Below are 13,776 nucleotides of genomic sequence, written 5' to 3'. Positions count from 1 at the left end.
ATTTTAACCGTCGAGTCGAAAATGTCGAGATTATTTTTTAAAGCGGGAATAAAGTCTGCAAACGTCTCATCTATTTACGAACATCAGGCTTCGTAGAACGTCTCCACGGAGGCGTTTCTCGACGGAAACACATAAGAACCACATTACCCATGGTACCATGCGACATAACAAACTCGGGGTCAAAGGGCCATAAAGAGACAGAATCGAGTGCTCTTTCGGTTAGTAATGTAAAACAATTTCCAGGTGATTTTTAAAGACGTTTGTTTTGAATATGTATCATCTTAATATGACGGTTATTTTCGAACGTGTTCTCATCGCTAAGAAACCACTTCCGCATTGGTCTAGTTGTTGAGATCTCCACATTTCAGTTTTAGGAGTGGCTGGCTTGATTTTGTCAGAAGCAAACACGTTTGTGTCTTTGAGGTAACGCTGCTTGTTGAATGGCAGGTTTAAGCATGGCGTCGGACGGAGCAGGAGTGCCCTCGGTTCCACCAGAGGACCAGAGACAAGACGGGACCCACTTGACAGACACACCCATTCCAGGGGCAGGGGTCCCCGCAGACCCCGGCTGTGGCAAAGACACCCTAAAAGCCACAGCAGGTAAGTCTCATACACAGTAACTGTTTAGTGGGCGTCAAATAGGTCTTCTTTTGATACATTATATAGTGATGATAAGTCCATATATTGTATCAGATATGGAAGAGACTTGTTAGAAACTCATATTACCAAATCAAAGTGGTCCACCCTGTTGAATCCCCCCCTCTGTGATACATTTCTGTGTTACTCTGGACAGTTTGATTTCTGGTAAGTTGGTAATAATGACATCATGTGGCTGGAGCATAAACAGAAAGGCGGCGATGAATACCTTTAGCAGGGCTTAGCAATGACAGCCAACATTTTAATTTCATCCTGCTGGGCACCCCTGCTGGGAATAAGTCAGGGGATCAGGAAGTGAGTCAAGAACAGTCAGTATTAGCTCTGATCTCAAAATCCGGTTCAACACTCTGAATCTCTTCCCTTATTTGTATTACTAACGTTCCAAGAAAAATAATTTCTTGGTTATTATTTTACTCAGTCACTTCCAGTCTGGATCTAATCTCCTTATGTCTGGAAGACCACTCATGTGGTCGTGTTCTCCTGTGACCTGGGCAACATGTGGGCGTCGGTGCTATCTCAGTGGGATGGAAGATATCTCAGCTAATAATTAAAGGATTTTGGGTGTGAGTCACATTCAGTTCTCCTATCTGGAAATAGCACTGCAGGGTGTGTGGTATGTGTTTTAGTTTACAGGCAACTGGCCCAACTACTTGGCTGACATTTGAATCGAACAGGGCAAGTCACTGCCACCTGTCGCATGAGTTATAGCATATTGGACAGGAAGTGTATAGTGTTATACACATCATCTTTTTCCACTGACAGTTTAATCACTTATTTATTCCTTAATTGTAATGTCAGAGCTGCTTCAGATCCGAATCAGAAGGAATCTAGATCTAGATTTAAGAAGAACATTTAAGGACAGGTGACTGGGGATCATATTTCCTGAGGTCTGTACATTTAACTATGTGATATCTGGCAACATGGAGGCTTATATAAGAGACACGACTCAACCATAATTGGAAAACACATACAGCAGAAACGGACAGCCCATTTCTAGATCAAAGTATGACTGTCAAATAATACTGTGTACTATTATTTCATTTATCCATTTTATTGGCTTGAGTGAACAGCCAACACTCTTATGTGAGAAATTGCGCTATTAAAGGTGGAAACAGCTATAAACCGGTCATCTGAACTCTTCTGTGTACTTCTCTCCTCTCTCTTCCTGACTCGTATTATCTATGCCTTATTGGCAAGCATCCCAGAGCGTTTAATCACACGGACCAAGATGAGACTGCTGGTGTTACACCCGGCCACTTTGGCCAATCAGATCTTCTTTTCTATTTTGATTGCTGTGTTTCTTTAATTTGATTTGAATGGTGAGTCCATATTGCGAGGCCGCTCACATTCATCACAGGCTCTCATTACAGTCTTATTACACGTTTGTCCCTCTTGCTTCCCCCCAGTGCTTCACTCCGTCTTTCTCTCTGGTGCTTTATCATTGACAGAGTCAGCTGAACGGAACGAGGATGGAGTCAACGTGTGCCAGTTCTTCCTGATGGGAAAGTGTCATTTTGGCCACAGATGTCGATTCTCTCACAGGTCTGCTCACTTTTACCTTGTTCAGCAAACTCACCAGCAGTTATTTTAGTTAGATCCATGACATAACAATTATAACGTTAAGTTCAATTAAAGTAGCACTACATGGTTGTGTACATTATCATAGCACCAAGCTATGTGTTTTAAGACAGACTTGAGAGGGGAAAAAGTGTTCCTGTCCTTTTAACCACATATTATTAAGCTTCACATGACTACAGATAATTCTTCAGAATTTTTTTTAAATAAACAATGAAGAGGTTGAAATCATTGCAACACAATGGCAAGCATTACATAGTTGGCTGCCTTAATGCTAATTCCTGTTTTGTTATCTCTTAGTCGATCAATGCTCATGATACACACCAGACACTGATTCTTAGCCATGACTAAATATGGGTGTTGCTCAAAGTTCAGCTATGTTAATCTGTATCAAGTGGAAATAACGACTAAGAGCATTTCCCCCCCATCCGTCATGTTTCACATTCGTATTCTGACCTTTGCTGTCTCTTGTCTTAGTAACCCATCGCTAGATGATGCGGGGGCTGAATCACCTGACATGGATGACAAACAGGAAGGAGAAAAGACGGAAAAACACAAGGCAAAAGTCAACAAAGTAACAAAACCAAATTACGAGACCAAAGGTAATACCACGTCATCTGATAATGACATCATGGGGCCACTTTTAATGACACAACTATTGCAAATTTTTATTTATATGTAACTCTCTCACAGAGGTGAACAAAAAGCCTCGCATGCGCACAGCAGATGATGTCATCTCTCGGATCCTGTGGGACCCATCGGTGGACGGATCAGAGTTTGTAGTGGGGTATGTGGATCGCTTCCTCGGTGTGCTGGAGCGTCCGTTCAATGACTTCAACTGGGACACCGACCCCTGTGATTGTGATTACACTTTCGAGCTGGCCCTGCCGAGACACAGGATCCAGTACTTTACCTACAGAGGGCTCCGCGTCTGGGACCGCCACAGCCGGACTGACAGGGTGTTTGGTTCCACCGGTCAATCTCTGGCTCCCCCCTTTGGAGGGGAGGAGGAAGTAGAGGGTAAGAGTGAACCCTTCATTGCTAACCCCCACCTTACATATGACCAAACACAAGCTGACACACAAACTCGACAAAAGCCAAAACTACTCTACAGAGTCCTTGTTGACCAAACGTAACTATTTGTTTCACAAGAGATTAACACAGAGGAGCAACAACGAGACTGCCTTGAAACAACAGAAGAGCAGGAAGAGAGAGAAGAGGCGTGGACTCATCCTGGGAACACACATCTGGAGAAAGAGAACCAGAGTGTGATAGAAACTCACAGCCCCGACGCAACAGAGGAACAAGAGGAATCAGGAGGATCATGTGTTACGGAGGAGGCTGCAGTGAGGTCTGGAATTCAAGTTCACCCTTTGGCTTTTAACGGACACCAGATAACTCACGAACACAACAAAACAGCATTTTTACTGTCTTCATGTTCTCAGCCTGTTTGTGCAATGCAAAAGGCTGACTCAGAGTCAGCTGTTTACAGAATAGAATGGATAGTTGATTGGTTCAACAGAAAACTAATCTGCTGTCATTTATATTTATATGAGATATTGACTGGTTGGATCACTTCCCACCTGTGGGACAATCAAACAGGCAAACACTTTGCATGTGTGTGTGTGGCTTAGTGAATATGCCATCACCTTTTGATATTAAAATACTCAACATTATTATTATTCTTTACATATATTTGGGATGTAAAAACAGATAACCGAGCACCGTAACACAAGATTAGAACGTGGGATGATTGTTTTTAAGTCACTGTGTCCGTAAGACGTACCATTTTACATTTAGGAAATCGTAAAAGAAAATCGAAAAGCAATCTTGCAAGCTGCATCCTTGCTCCTGAGTCATTTTACTCACTTTGATTGCAGACCTAAGGATTCCAGCGAGGAAGAGAATTTGGCAGAATGCAGAGAAAGCTGGGAGGACGATGGCGATGCTTTGGTGGGTTTGGCTTAATTTACCCTGAAATACCTTCTTTGTTCCACTATAACAGTTCATTTCTAACAAAGTGAGTCTCACCTCTATTATACACAGAGCTATCTCGCAGCCCTGAACATGAGCAAGAATCCATCAGCACCTCTGGAACAGAGAGAGAAGTGTGGCGGTCGCCCTGCTAAAAAACAACCCACGCACTTCATCACCTTCAGGGCCAACACTCCGGCTATCCTGTCGTGTTTCCAGCAGCTGCAGGAGGAGATCACCTCCCTTCTGCCCTCCTGTGCGTCCCACTGGCAGACCGCCCCCAGGCTTCACGTCACCATGTGCCTCCTGAATTTGTCCGGCCCGGCTGAGGTAGCCGCTGCTGGGGAGATCCTCCGACAGTTTGCACATCTGGATCGCAACCCGCCGGTGTCTCTGACCTTCCCTGTGAAGCTGAAGCATTTCAATGGGAGGGTGCTCTACCTGAGCCCCCAGCCTCAGCTCCGCCTCCAGCAGCTCAACAGCGGCCTGCAGGAGGCCTACAGGAACGAGGGCTGGCTCCACAAGAGTTCCTACAACCCACGCTACCACCTGACTCTGGCCAAGGTAGAGGACAGGGAGGGAGACAGGATCTTTGAAAGGGTGGGGGACTTAAAGGTGGGCAAGGGTTTAAATTTTGGTCGTCTGCCAATTAACACCTTACACCTTTGTGCAATGGGCACTTCCACAGTGGACGGCTTTTATGAGACCGTGCGCACAGTAACTCTTCGGTGATCGAACAGTGGACCCGCACACACACATTTATGGTAATATAAGTGCAATACCCGAGATTTGCTTGAGCCATGTGGTCTTATCAAATCTCATGTCTGTGTTTTACGTTTTTAAGATATTAATCTAATTCAGATAAGATGCTCTTTTAAAGACATTTTTATAGAAAGGCCTAAAGGGAGTTAAATTAAACTGACAACAGCAAATGCATTTGATCATTTATACTAAACTTTATTTAAAAGGTTACAATGGTACAACTCCACTTAAATTATAATATGATTTAAAAAAGATTTTAATGTGTTATTGGCCTACGTTATATACCCTAATGATATTGCAAGATGACAAATGAATGTCTGCACAGAATAATAGAACAGTGACTTTATAATGCAAGCTGATAGAATACATTGAGAACTTGCTTAAAGCACAGATGTTCACTTGGCCTGCCTGAACAGAAGAGTAGAAACACTAGAAACAGATGGACAGAGGTGTACTTGATGTCTGATGTTTTTCATGTTATAATGCAATGATTTTTTTCACTTGGCATTTATTAGCTGTAGTTCATTGAAAGTAAAAATACATTATTACACCCACAATTGCCCAATAAAATTTAAAAAAGTAGAAATCTAATCTAGAAAGCTATTCTAACCAGAACCAGCACGCACACTGCTACTACTGTAAAACTACTGTAAGGAAATGTTGCTTTACTTTGATAAGAGGCGATTTGAAGACTTCCCCTTCAGGACTTCAGGATATTGTGTTGGATTTTTAAAAACATTATTGTTCTTCATATTATAATTATTCTCGTCGAAGCTTAAGTCAAAATGGAATCCCCAGTATGAATCCTGAAAGAGGAAACATCACCTGCTCTAGATGCATTCTGCCTTCAGGCCACCGAGGAGACATGGATGTAGTAGAAAAGGATTTTTAATCAGCTTCGAGTCTGTAAACACACCGGATGCAGAGCTGGATCCCTGCTTTCCTTAAACATTAAAAATGCCTCAAGTAGAATGTAATTGTTTTTCTCCATTTATTAGCTGGTGGACCAAATAAGGTATTCTGGGCCAACTTCTCCCTTCACTTTGTCTTTACTGTTTTCCGACCACGCAGACAGGACATATGCACCTGCCACGAAGGCTCCTTCTCACAGCGATCACATTAACGATCGTTGCATTCCGCAGCTCATAATTCCCACAATTTATCTGTTTTCTATGAATATTGTATGGATGGTGTTACGAGAGAACGATGACTCTGTTTGCCTTTTACAAATGAATTATAACCACTAGATTGCGAAGGACATTAAATATTGAATTGGTTATTTTAAATCCTGAGTGGTGATATTTTCTCGGTGATGGATGGCCTGGATGCTGCTGCTGTGGTTTAACATACAGACACACGGAGGCTGCGTTAACGCTCCCTGAACAACTCTTGCATACATAATATAATTTTCTGTCTTCTTTCACACACATACACACACACACACACACACACACACACACACACACACACGTACATACACTATACATAGGCTATATGAGTCAGTGAGTATGCTCTCTGGCACTCCACTGTTTGCGCCCTCGCTCGCATTATCTCTCGGCCTCCCTTCCCCCACACTCTTTCAGTGACACAGAAAAACCAACGCCGCCCCCTCCCTTTTTGCTCGCTCTGCTTCTGCCCCTCTTTCTCCAGTGGCAGACAAACACCACACTTTTTTTTCTCCACCGTTATATCTCCAATTTGCATTTCTCAGTCAAATCCAGCCCACAGCTCCATCTCCGTCAGCATGCTCTCATCTCTTCTTTCATGTTCCTCTTTGCCTCCTTGTCACTGAATCAGTGTTGATGCTGGTCTGCAGCCTCCACTGAAAGCTGGTTTTGCCTAAAAATCCATTGCACCCCCCCCCCCCCCCCCCCCCCATTCATTGTTCACACCATCATCTCCACCTCCTCTCTCTCTCAGCATCACTCCCTGGGAACCAACTCCCCCCCCCCCCCCCCTCCCCAGTATTTCATATTGCCTCCCCTTGCATCTCCCCCTCCCCACATTCATCTATGTGTTCCCTTCTCCTACTCTCATTCCATGTGCATCTCTACCTCACATTAGCGCTCGCAGCCTTAAGAGTGGTGTGATGGGCAGGAGTTCCCTGTTTTGCATCCAACATGTGAGTGGAATATTTAAAATCTTTTGTACTGTTATGTGGCTCGCACAGTTGGCTGCGTTTTTGGGCTCTTCCTCTCAGTAATCTGGTCAGGGTTCAGTGTGGTGGTCTGGACGGAGATTGGTCAGGTTCATGGGAGTGTGCGTTGATGGTTGGTGGGGGTTGGCGTTAGAAGTGTGCCTCGGTATGAAGTGAGTGAGGGGTTAGACCCCGCTAATCCCCGTTAACAGATTAATTATCTTTGGGCAATATCGTGTTGCTGCTGTCTTGTGGGGTCGCTTGGGCGTTAAGCTACGACGCTACGAAGGGCTACAATGCAACAATAAAGGGTCCCTTAGGGGTGTCTCCTCAATCTTAATCCGTCTCTCTCTAACTCACTCTCTCGCACCCTCTCTCTCTCTCTCTCTCTCTCTCTCTCACTCACTCTCTCTCTCCCTCTCCCTCTCTCTCTGTCTCTCTCACTCAATCGCTCTCACTGAGAGCTCCTCTCCCATCCATCAACACAAGCACCTCTCCACTGTCACCAGACAACCATACAATTATTGGCTATTTAATATTTCAATACCTGCAAGAAATATTTGACCCCTTCTTTTGCCCTCATTTTGACATTTTTTGGCATGTCTCCAAGCTGTTTTTTCAGGACGATGTTTTTTCAAGAGCATCAAGCGTTGACGGCTGGCGGTTTACCCCTTTGAGTGGGTAAATATTTCACGGACACCGGTGAAGCGAAGGGACGAGGAGGAGAGAGAAACCTCCCAACACAATCGACAGAGGTAAGAGACAGATCTCTCTCTCTCTCTCTCTCTCTCTCTGTCTCGCTCTCTCTCTCTCCAGTCGATTATTTCATAATTGTTGATATAGTGGATAAGATCAATCACGTGGAATTTGATAGAAATTCACACCACATCACAGAATATTGCATGCATTATTTTTGAAATATGCTGAATGGATGTTCGTGCAAGCATTACAACATATGGCCAAAATGGATTCATGCTTCTCTTATTTCATGTCACATCTACTGGATGAATCTGTACAAGAAGATGTTGCAATGGTTCAATTGCATCCGATTCATGTTCGCCCAGTTATAGTTTAATTGGTCTCCTATTTCCTCTAAATGCTTTATGGACTGTTTTTATTTCATCTGCAAGATAATCCACTGTTTCTGGTTCTGCACTGGTTCATCAGTTGGGTCAGCAGCGTGGAAGCGTTTTGTCACCATCAACTTGTCATGCTGGACTCTTGCACACATCAAAGCGCTGATTCGCTCTGACTTACTGACTATGAGCTGCACTCACTTACCTTCGGTCAGCTGCACTCACTTTGAAGGTTCATTGTTGCGGAGCTGAACATTAATTCTACCGATGCATGTGGAGTGAAAATGGAATTTTAATTGAGAATATTCCTCTTCTTCTGTGGCTGCACATCAGCAGATACAACTAACTTTGCTCCCTTCATGACGATGTTCATCATTATCTCCCGGCTCGTGTTCCTGTGTCGTGAATCTGTGGTGCTTTCTCATAAATTACAGTCATTAAGGTTGTTGTTAAGAGGATGTTAACAAGCTGCACTGTGAATCATGAAGGTTTTATGAGGCAAATTGGAAACATGCATCATTTCAGCAGCAAAAGGACCACATTAATTAAATCTTCCGCTCAAGAGGCTTGTGTTGCCACAGAAAGACGGAGGTGGGGATGAATTTCCCGTGCTAAAGATGATCCTAAATTCAGCTGACAGAGATGCCTCAGCCTTGTTCTCATTAGCTGCCTCACAAAATGGCCCTTTTCTTTACATTCAGACGTCATGGAGTCTCATATCACGCAAGTGATTTCATTCTGTGTCGTCTGAGCTCCGTGCAGACTCAACGCAACAGAATTATCCCCCCGTTTCCTTTTTCCCCTCTAAGAGCTCACAGTTGGGAGAGAGTCTGTGGTTTTCTTCGCCATCTCGCTGCTCGTCCCTCCCTCTCTTTCTTTTCCTCTCCGCCGACTGAACTCCAAATCACATTTATTTGGCTTCAGTTATGCAATGGTAACAGGCATGATAACAAGCTGGCAGGAGACATCACATCAATTAGACGCTTCCTATCTGTGACAACTGCTGAGTAACTGCTGCTCCAGAGGACCTCCATCAGCACCTCATTGGGTTGCCTCAATAGCATTCTGGGTCACAGGAGAATCCCACCTGAACTTTGACCTGATCATCCATCTTGATTGAATTCAGTGCCAGAAGTGATATCACAATGAGACAGATGCTGTCACGCTTCACATCCCTTTATCTTGACTTGTTTGATGATGAAGGGGTTTATGTGGTTTTTGTGGTGTAGTTCACCTCTTATTTGCCTCTCCATGAATATCATTATCAGGGCAGTTTGTCATCACAGGAAATGCCCTTCTTTATCGAGCCGCTTCATTGGTAGCGGTCATCACAACAGGTTGGCTGATTGTCCTTTGATTGTGGAATTATCCGCTCACATGCTCATTATGCCTCTCAAAATGCTTTTATGGTCTCCAGAGTCTGCTAAACGCACCTCACATAGTCCTGCTCCTATAATGCACCTCACCTCATGAATTCACTCATGATGAATGCTCGTGAAGGAATGCATAAACATAACAGCACACAGTCTGTTTATGCTGCTGATGTGTGGCGGATGGATGCAGCTCTGGCGGCGTGTGAACCATTATGTTCGGCACCATTTTAATAAGGCAAGTGGAGAGTTGGGCAATGATTTGATTTGTGACAGTTGGGCTGCTGGAACCATTAAGGTGAACAGGCTTATTGTAATGGGCTTACAGCAGCCCTGTCTGGCCAGTGGGCAAGCTGCGAACTTGTTTTGAGCCATAAATGCCCCAAATGAATGGGAAATTGTCTTGACGCTGAATGTGCTACATGGTTATATGAAAACTTGTATCATGCACAGTATGCAGGAATCAATGGGGGAGCAGTGTAGAATACTGTGCTGATTGAAAGCTGTATTGAACAAATAACAGATGCGTGAAAAGATTATAAAAGCATTTCATTCAGAATCTATGTGACATTATTGGATCCTGTTAGAGTCAAATGAAGAATAGTATCCGTCTGTACTATCAGCATTGAGCTGAGCTGTATAGTGTTTGTGTTTCAGCATCAGTGCTGTTGTTGTGAATGGTTCTCTCAGTGTTCCCCTCTTAAAACGCTCCATCTTCAACAGTAAAGCTCTGACGGTCTCTTAATCGGTGCGGCCGGTACCCCCACCCCCCCCCCCCCCCCTCCCTCATTGTAATGAGGATTCCAGTGTATGTTTTGACTAACCGGATTTGCCCTTTGTATTTACCCTACTTTCACCCCCTTGGCCGGCTTTAGTAAGCATCGGTTGATGATGCGGTCAAACATGTCATGCTGTGTATAACAGTCCTCAGTGCCGTATACAGTGTTCTTCTCCTGCATATGCTCTGCCAGGAAGACTTCTTCACCCCATACATACCCTATATAATCCAGGCTGCTCCTATAGCAGATACCCTTCATAAGGTTAAGAGAAGGGTCCGTTTGTTATATATAGCCATGTAATGTGTTCAAGGCCCTCTGGCTGCTAGGAACCATTATCATTGTTAATCTGTTTTTTTTCTTCTTTTCATCGGTTCAGTGTTTGTGTTACGAAATGTCCAAAAAAAAAAGTTCCCAGAGCCCAAGATTACATCTTGAAGTATTGTCTTTCTGTCCAACCATCACTCCCACACCCAAAGATGTTCAATTTAAGAAGCTTTGAAAATTGAAATTGTTACACAGCCAATAGTTTTCCTTGATTTAATGACTTAAACGGTTACTAAAATAGTAACGATTAGTAGCTAATCGATGAATACAATGGAAGCAAACTGAAGAACACTCCCAGGAGCATATTTCATCTAACTGTGGCTGACACTTTGATCCCGACTCCTCTGATGGAGGAGGGACAGTGACTGTAGAGCTTGGAGTGACCTCTCTGAAGTCCTTCACCCCTCCTTACCCTCCTCTCCTCTGCTCTTCACTTCGCATCCTGCTTGCTCTGACCCTCCTCTCCTTCCCTCCCACAGGGTAGACGAGGGAGACCAGCGGCAGTAGAAAATGGCTGCCATGACAACCGTGCCCAGCTATACCCCTTCACTGTGGGTGAGAGTGTGTCACGCCCTCCCCCGGCTGGACCTCGCCATGCAGATGAAGGACAACATCTTTGTCCCCGACAGCTGGGAGTACCAGCAGGTAACAGACACCTGCCACAGCACACGGCCCACTGTAGCCGTCCCATCGGGGCTCACATTGCATAATAACTGCAGCCTTATTTCTTCATTTGTAGATATGACTCTACAGGTATATTGCACTCCCTTAACAGATGATGGGCAATTTGCTCTACATCACGCTTTAAATTGCACCACAAATCCCTGATTGCAACCGCGCTCTGCAGAGCTATGATGGCATCCAATGGTCCTAAAAATAAAAACCCATCTCATGCCAAATCATTGACCTGAGTAGATTGCACTAGATTCCTCCAAGGGGCCCTTCGCTCATATCTGACCTTTTTTGGTTTCTACCTTGCTTTAGATGGCGCGGCACTCTTCCAAACTAGCACCTCTGCGTCTGCGCATGTCATTTGGAGATATTTTATTGCAATTTGGTTTCAGAGGGAGTGCATGAGATTCACCACGGTCCTCTAGCAGGTTTCAGTACTGTGCAGCCTCGCCTGCAAAATGCAAGGTTTCATCCTTTTTTTCTCCTCCAGCAGGCTCTCATACAAAACGCTCCGCTAGTAGTGTCTCACAGTGCGTGTTTGTGACTTCTCAGCGGTACAAAGAGGGGGGGGACGCAAATTATCCTGCAGAACAGAAAGACAAAAGGGACTGAAAGTGCTCCGAGAGAGAGAATGAGAGAGGGAATGAGTAATGCGAGGAGGTTGCTGAACAGAAGACCTGCCAGAGAGAGAGAGAGAGAGAGAGAGAGAGAGAGAGAGAGAGAGAGAGAGAGAGAGAGAGAGAGAGAGAGAGAGAGAGAGAGAGAGAGAGAGAGAGAGAGAGAGAGAGAGAGAGAGAGAGTGGCAGTGAATGTATTTAAGTAGGTCACAGATTATTAATAGAGATTCAGTGGTGTGGATAGAAAGAAAGAGGGGGAGAGAAAGGGAGTGGGAGCGAGGGAGAGCGTGGGGAAAGAGGGGTGGGTGGGGTGGAGCGATGAGGAGGGGCTTCAGATAGCAGGAGGTGAGATACAGTAGAGGGAAGTAGGAGTGACAGACGGGCAGATGGATGAAGGATAATACTGGAGATATGTGTTGGAGCAAAATGCATTTCAGTAATGTTGACTCTCTGACATGGAGCCTGATCAGAAGCAAAGTCTGATATGGCTTAGTGACATTAATATTCACTATGGTGCAGATCCAGGGATTCCTGGGTTAAAGCCTTTGAAATAAGTATAAATAGTCAAGAATCATCTCAAATAAATTGCATTAGGTTTCCATCTTTGTTAATGCATGTTTGCATGCAGTGTGCGTCTGTATCCTTGATTGTCCTGCAGACTATTTACATTCTAATCACCATCTCCTGCTGCTTAATGGGGGCGGGATTAAGCATATATGACGAGCTACAGAATTGAACAGGATGAGTTGGTATTCAAATCGCTCCTCTCCACTCGTAAAAAATGGAAATAAAGTGCCATTTTTCACATCAACGGACTGATCCTTTCTTCCCCTCCTCTTCCTTTTTCTCAGACTTTGCTGGTTTTGTCTAGTTTATCAGCCATCGCTCTCGTCATCTCCCTCTTGGTGGTCCTCTCCTTCCTCATACACTACTGCTGCTGTCACCGTGGTGACCGGAGCGAGGGATCAGAGGAGGAGGAGGAGGATGAAGACGCCAGCACAGGTCACGGTTACAGCGGGAAGAAGGGGCGGGGCATCTGCTGTGTCACGTGGGTGGCGGTGGCGGCTGTAACACTATGCTGGTGAGAAGGAGCATTCAGATGACATCATCAACCACAGAGCTTTTATTTTATGGCAATACGAGTGGCCTTTTAGTCGTATTGGAAGAAGTACTCCCATATTTGACTTCAGTAAAAGTATCAGTGCACCACTGTACATATACTCCAGTGCAAGTCAAAGTCCCGCATTTACATTTTTACTTTAGTAACATCAGCAAAACATGAGGTATTATTTAGTTACTTTACAGATTAGGATTTTTCAAAGCTTATAAAATATGATCCATTGCTTTCAGAACCCAGTCTGTATATAAAGCAAACGGTAGTAATAATAATAATATAATACATAAATAACAATACCATAATTACTTTTCAGATAGTCCAAAGATTCAGATTTAAAGGGCTTTCATATTTTCATATTGTGGTATTTCTACTTTAGAAGAAAGTTTTCAACCACAGACTATAGGTCTCAACTAGTTCAGTCCAGTGGCTCCAGGCCCAGGGGCCGGGCCCCTCTGGTGGGGCAGTTACACCCACGTAGCCAGTGAACGGGTTGGCTTAGCTCAGCATAAAGACAGGCTTTCTGCTGAGCTAAAGTCATCTTCTGCTGGCTGTAGAAATCCCCATAAATGTTCAACTAGCTCACCATGTTTACTGAAGTCCAGTCCTCTCCGTGGTCATGTGACTGTTAGCCTCTCATACAGTCACCGACGACTGGAGAGAAGGGGGACAGACTATGGTCACGTTACGTTACGTGTGTGTGTGTGTGTGTGTGTGTG

General features: G+C 44.4%; 2 protein-coding genes across 7 annotated transcripts in view; both read left to right on the top strand.

Moving 5' to 3' along the window:
• The first annotated feature begins 71 nt into the window (after positions 1-71).
• leng9 (leukocyte receptor cluster (LRC) member 9) lies at positions 72-6,254 on the top strand. 3 transcript variants are annotated; one of them, XM_084027566.1, is made up of 8 exons: positions 72-218; positions 448-600; positions 2,064-2,199; positions 2,710-2,834; positions 2,926-3,252; positions 3,385-3,583; positions 4,113-4,185; positions 4,279-6,254. In XM_084027566.1, the coding sequence occupies exons 2-8, from the start codon at positions 456-458 to the stop codon at positions 4,936-4,938; spliced, it is 1,665 nt and encodes a 554-aa protein (XP_083883692.1). In that variant the 5' UTR covers positions 72-218; positions 448-455; the 3' UTR covers positions 4,939-6,254. The 3 variants fall into 3 exon arrangements, with proteins under 3 accessions (XP_083883692.1, XP_083883691.1, XP_083883690.1); XM_084027565.1 differs by lacking the exon at positions 72-218 and having other exon boundaries at positions 319-600; XM_084027564.1 differs by lacking the exon at positions 72-218 and having other exon boundaries at positions 2,106-2,199.
• A 770-nt stretch (positions 6,255-7,024) lies between these two features.
• ttyh1 (tweety family member 1) overlaps positions 7,025-13,776 on the top strand; it is a 21,703-nt gene continuing 14,951 nt past the window's right edge. Inside the window, exons 1-4 of one of the 4 annotated variants that reach the window (XM_084027781.1) lie at positions 7,025-7,090; positions 7,716-7,860; positions 11,134-11,299; positions 12,795-13,024. In XM_084027781.1, coding sequence (XP_083883907.1) covers positions 11,165-11,299; positions 12,795-13,024 — 365 coding nt within the window. In that variant the 5' untranslated portion in view covers positions 7,025-7,090; positions 7,716-7,860; positions 11,134-11,164. Of the gene's footprint in view, positions 7,091-7,516; positions 7,861-11,133; positions 11,300-12,794; positions 13,025-13,776 lie in introns of those variants that run through there. The other 3 variants (XM_084027782.1, XM_084027780.1, XM_084027783.1) reach the window with 3 other exon arrangements.

Source organism: Eutrigla gurnardus (genome assembly GCF_963514095.1).
Source record: "Eutrigla gurnardus genome assembly, chromosome: 14".
Classification (NCBI taxonomy): Eukaryota; Metazoa; Chordata; class Actinopteri; order Perciformes; family Triglidae; genus Eutrigla; species Eutrigla gurnardus.
This window is presented reverse-complemented; position numbering and strand designations above follow the sequence as displayed.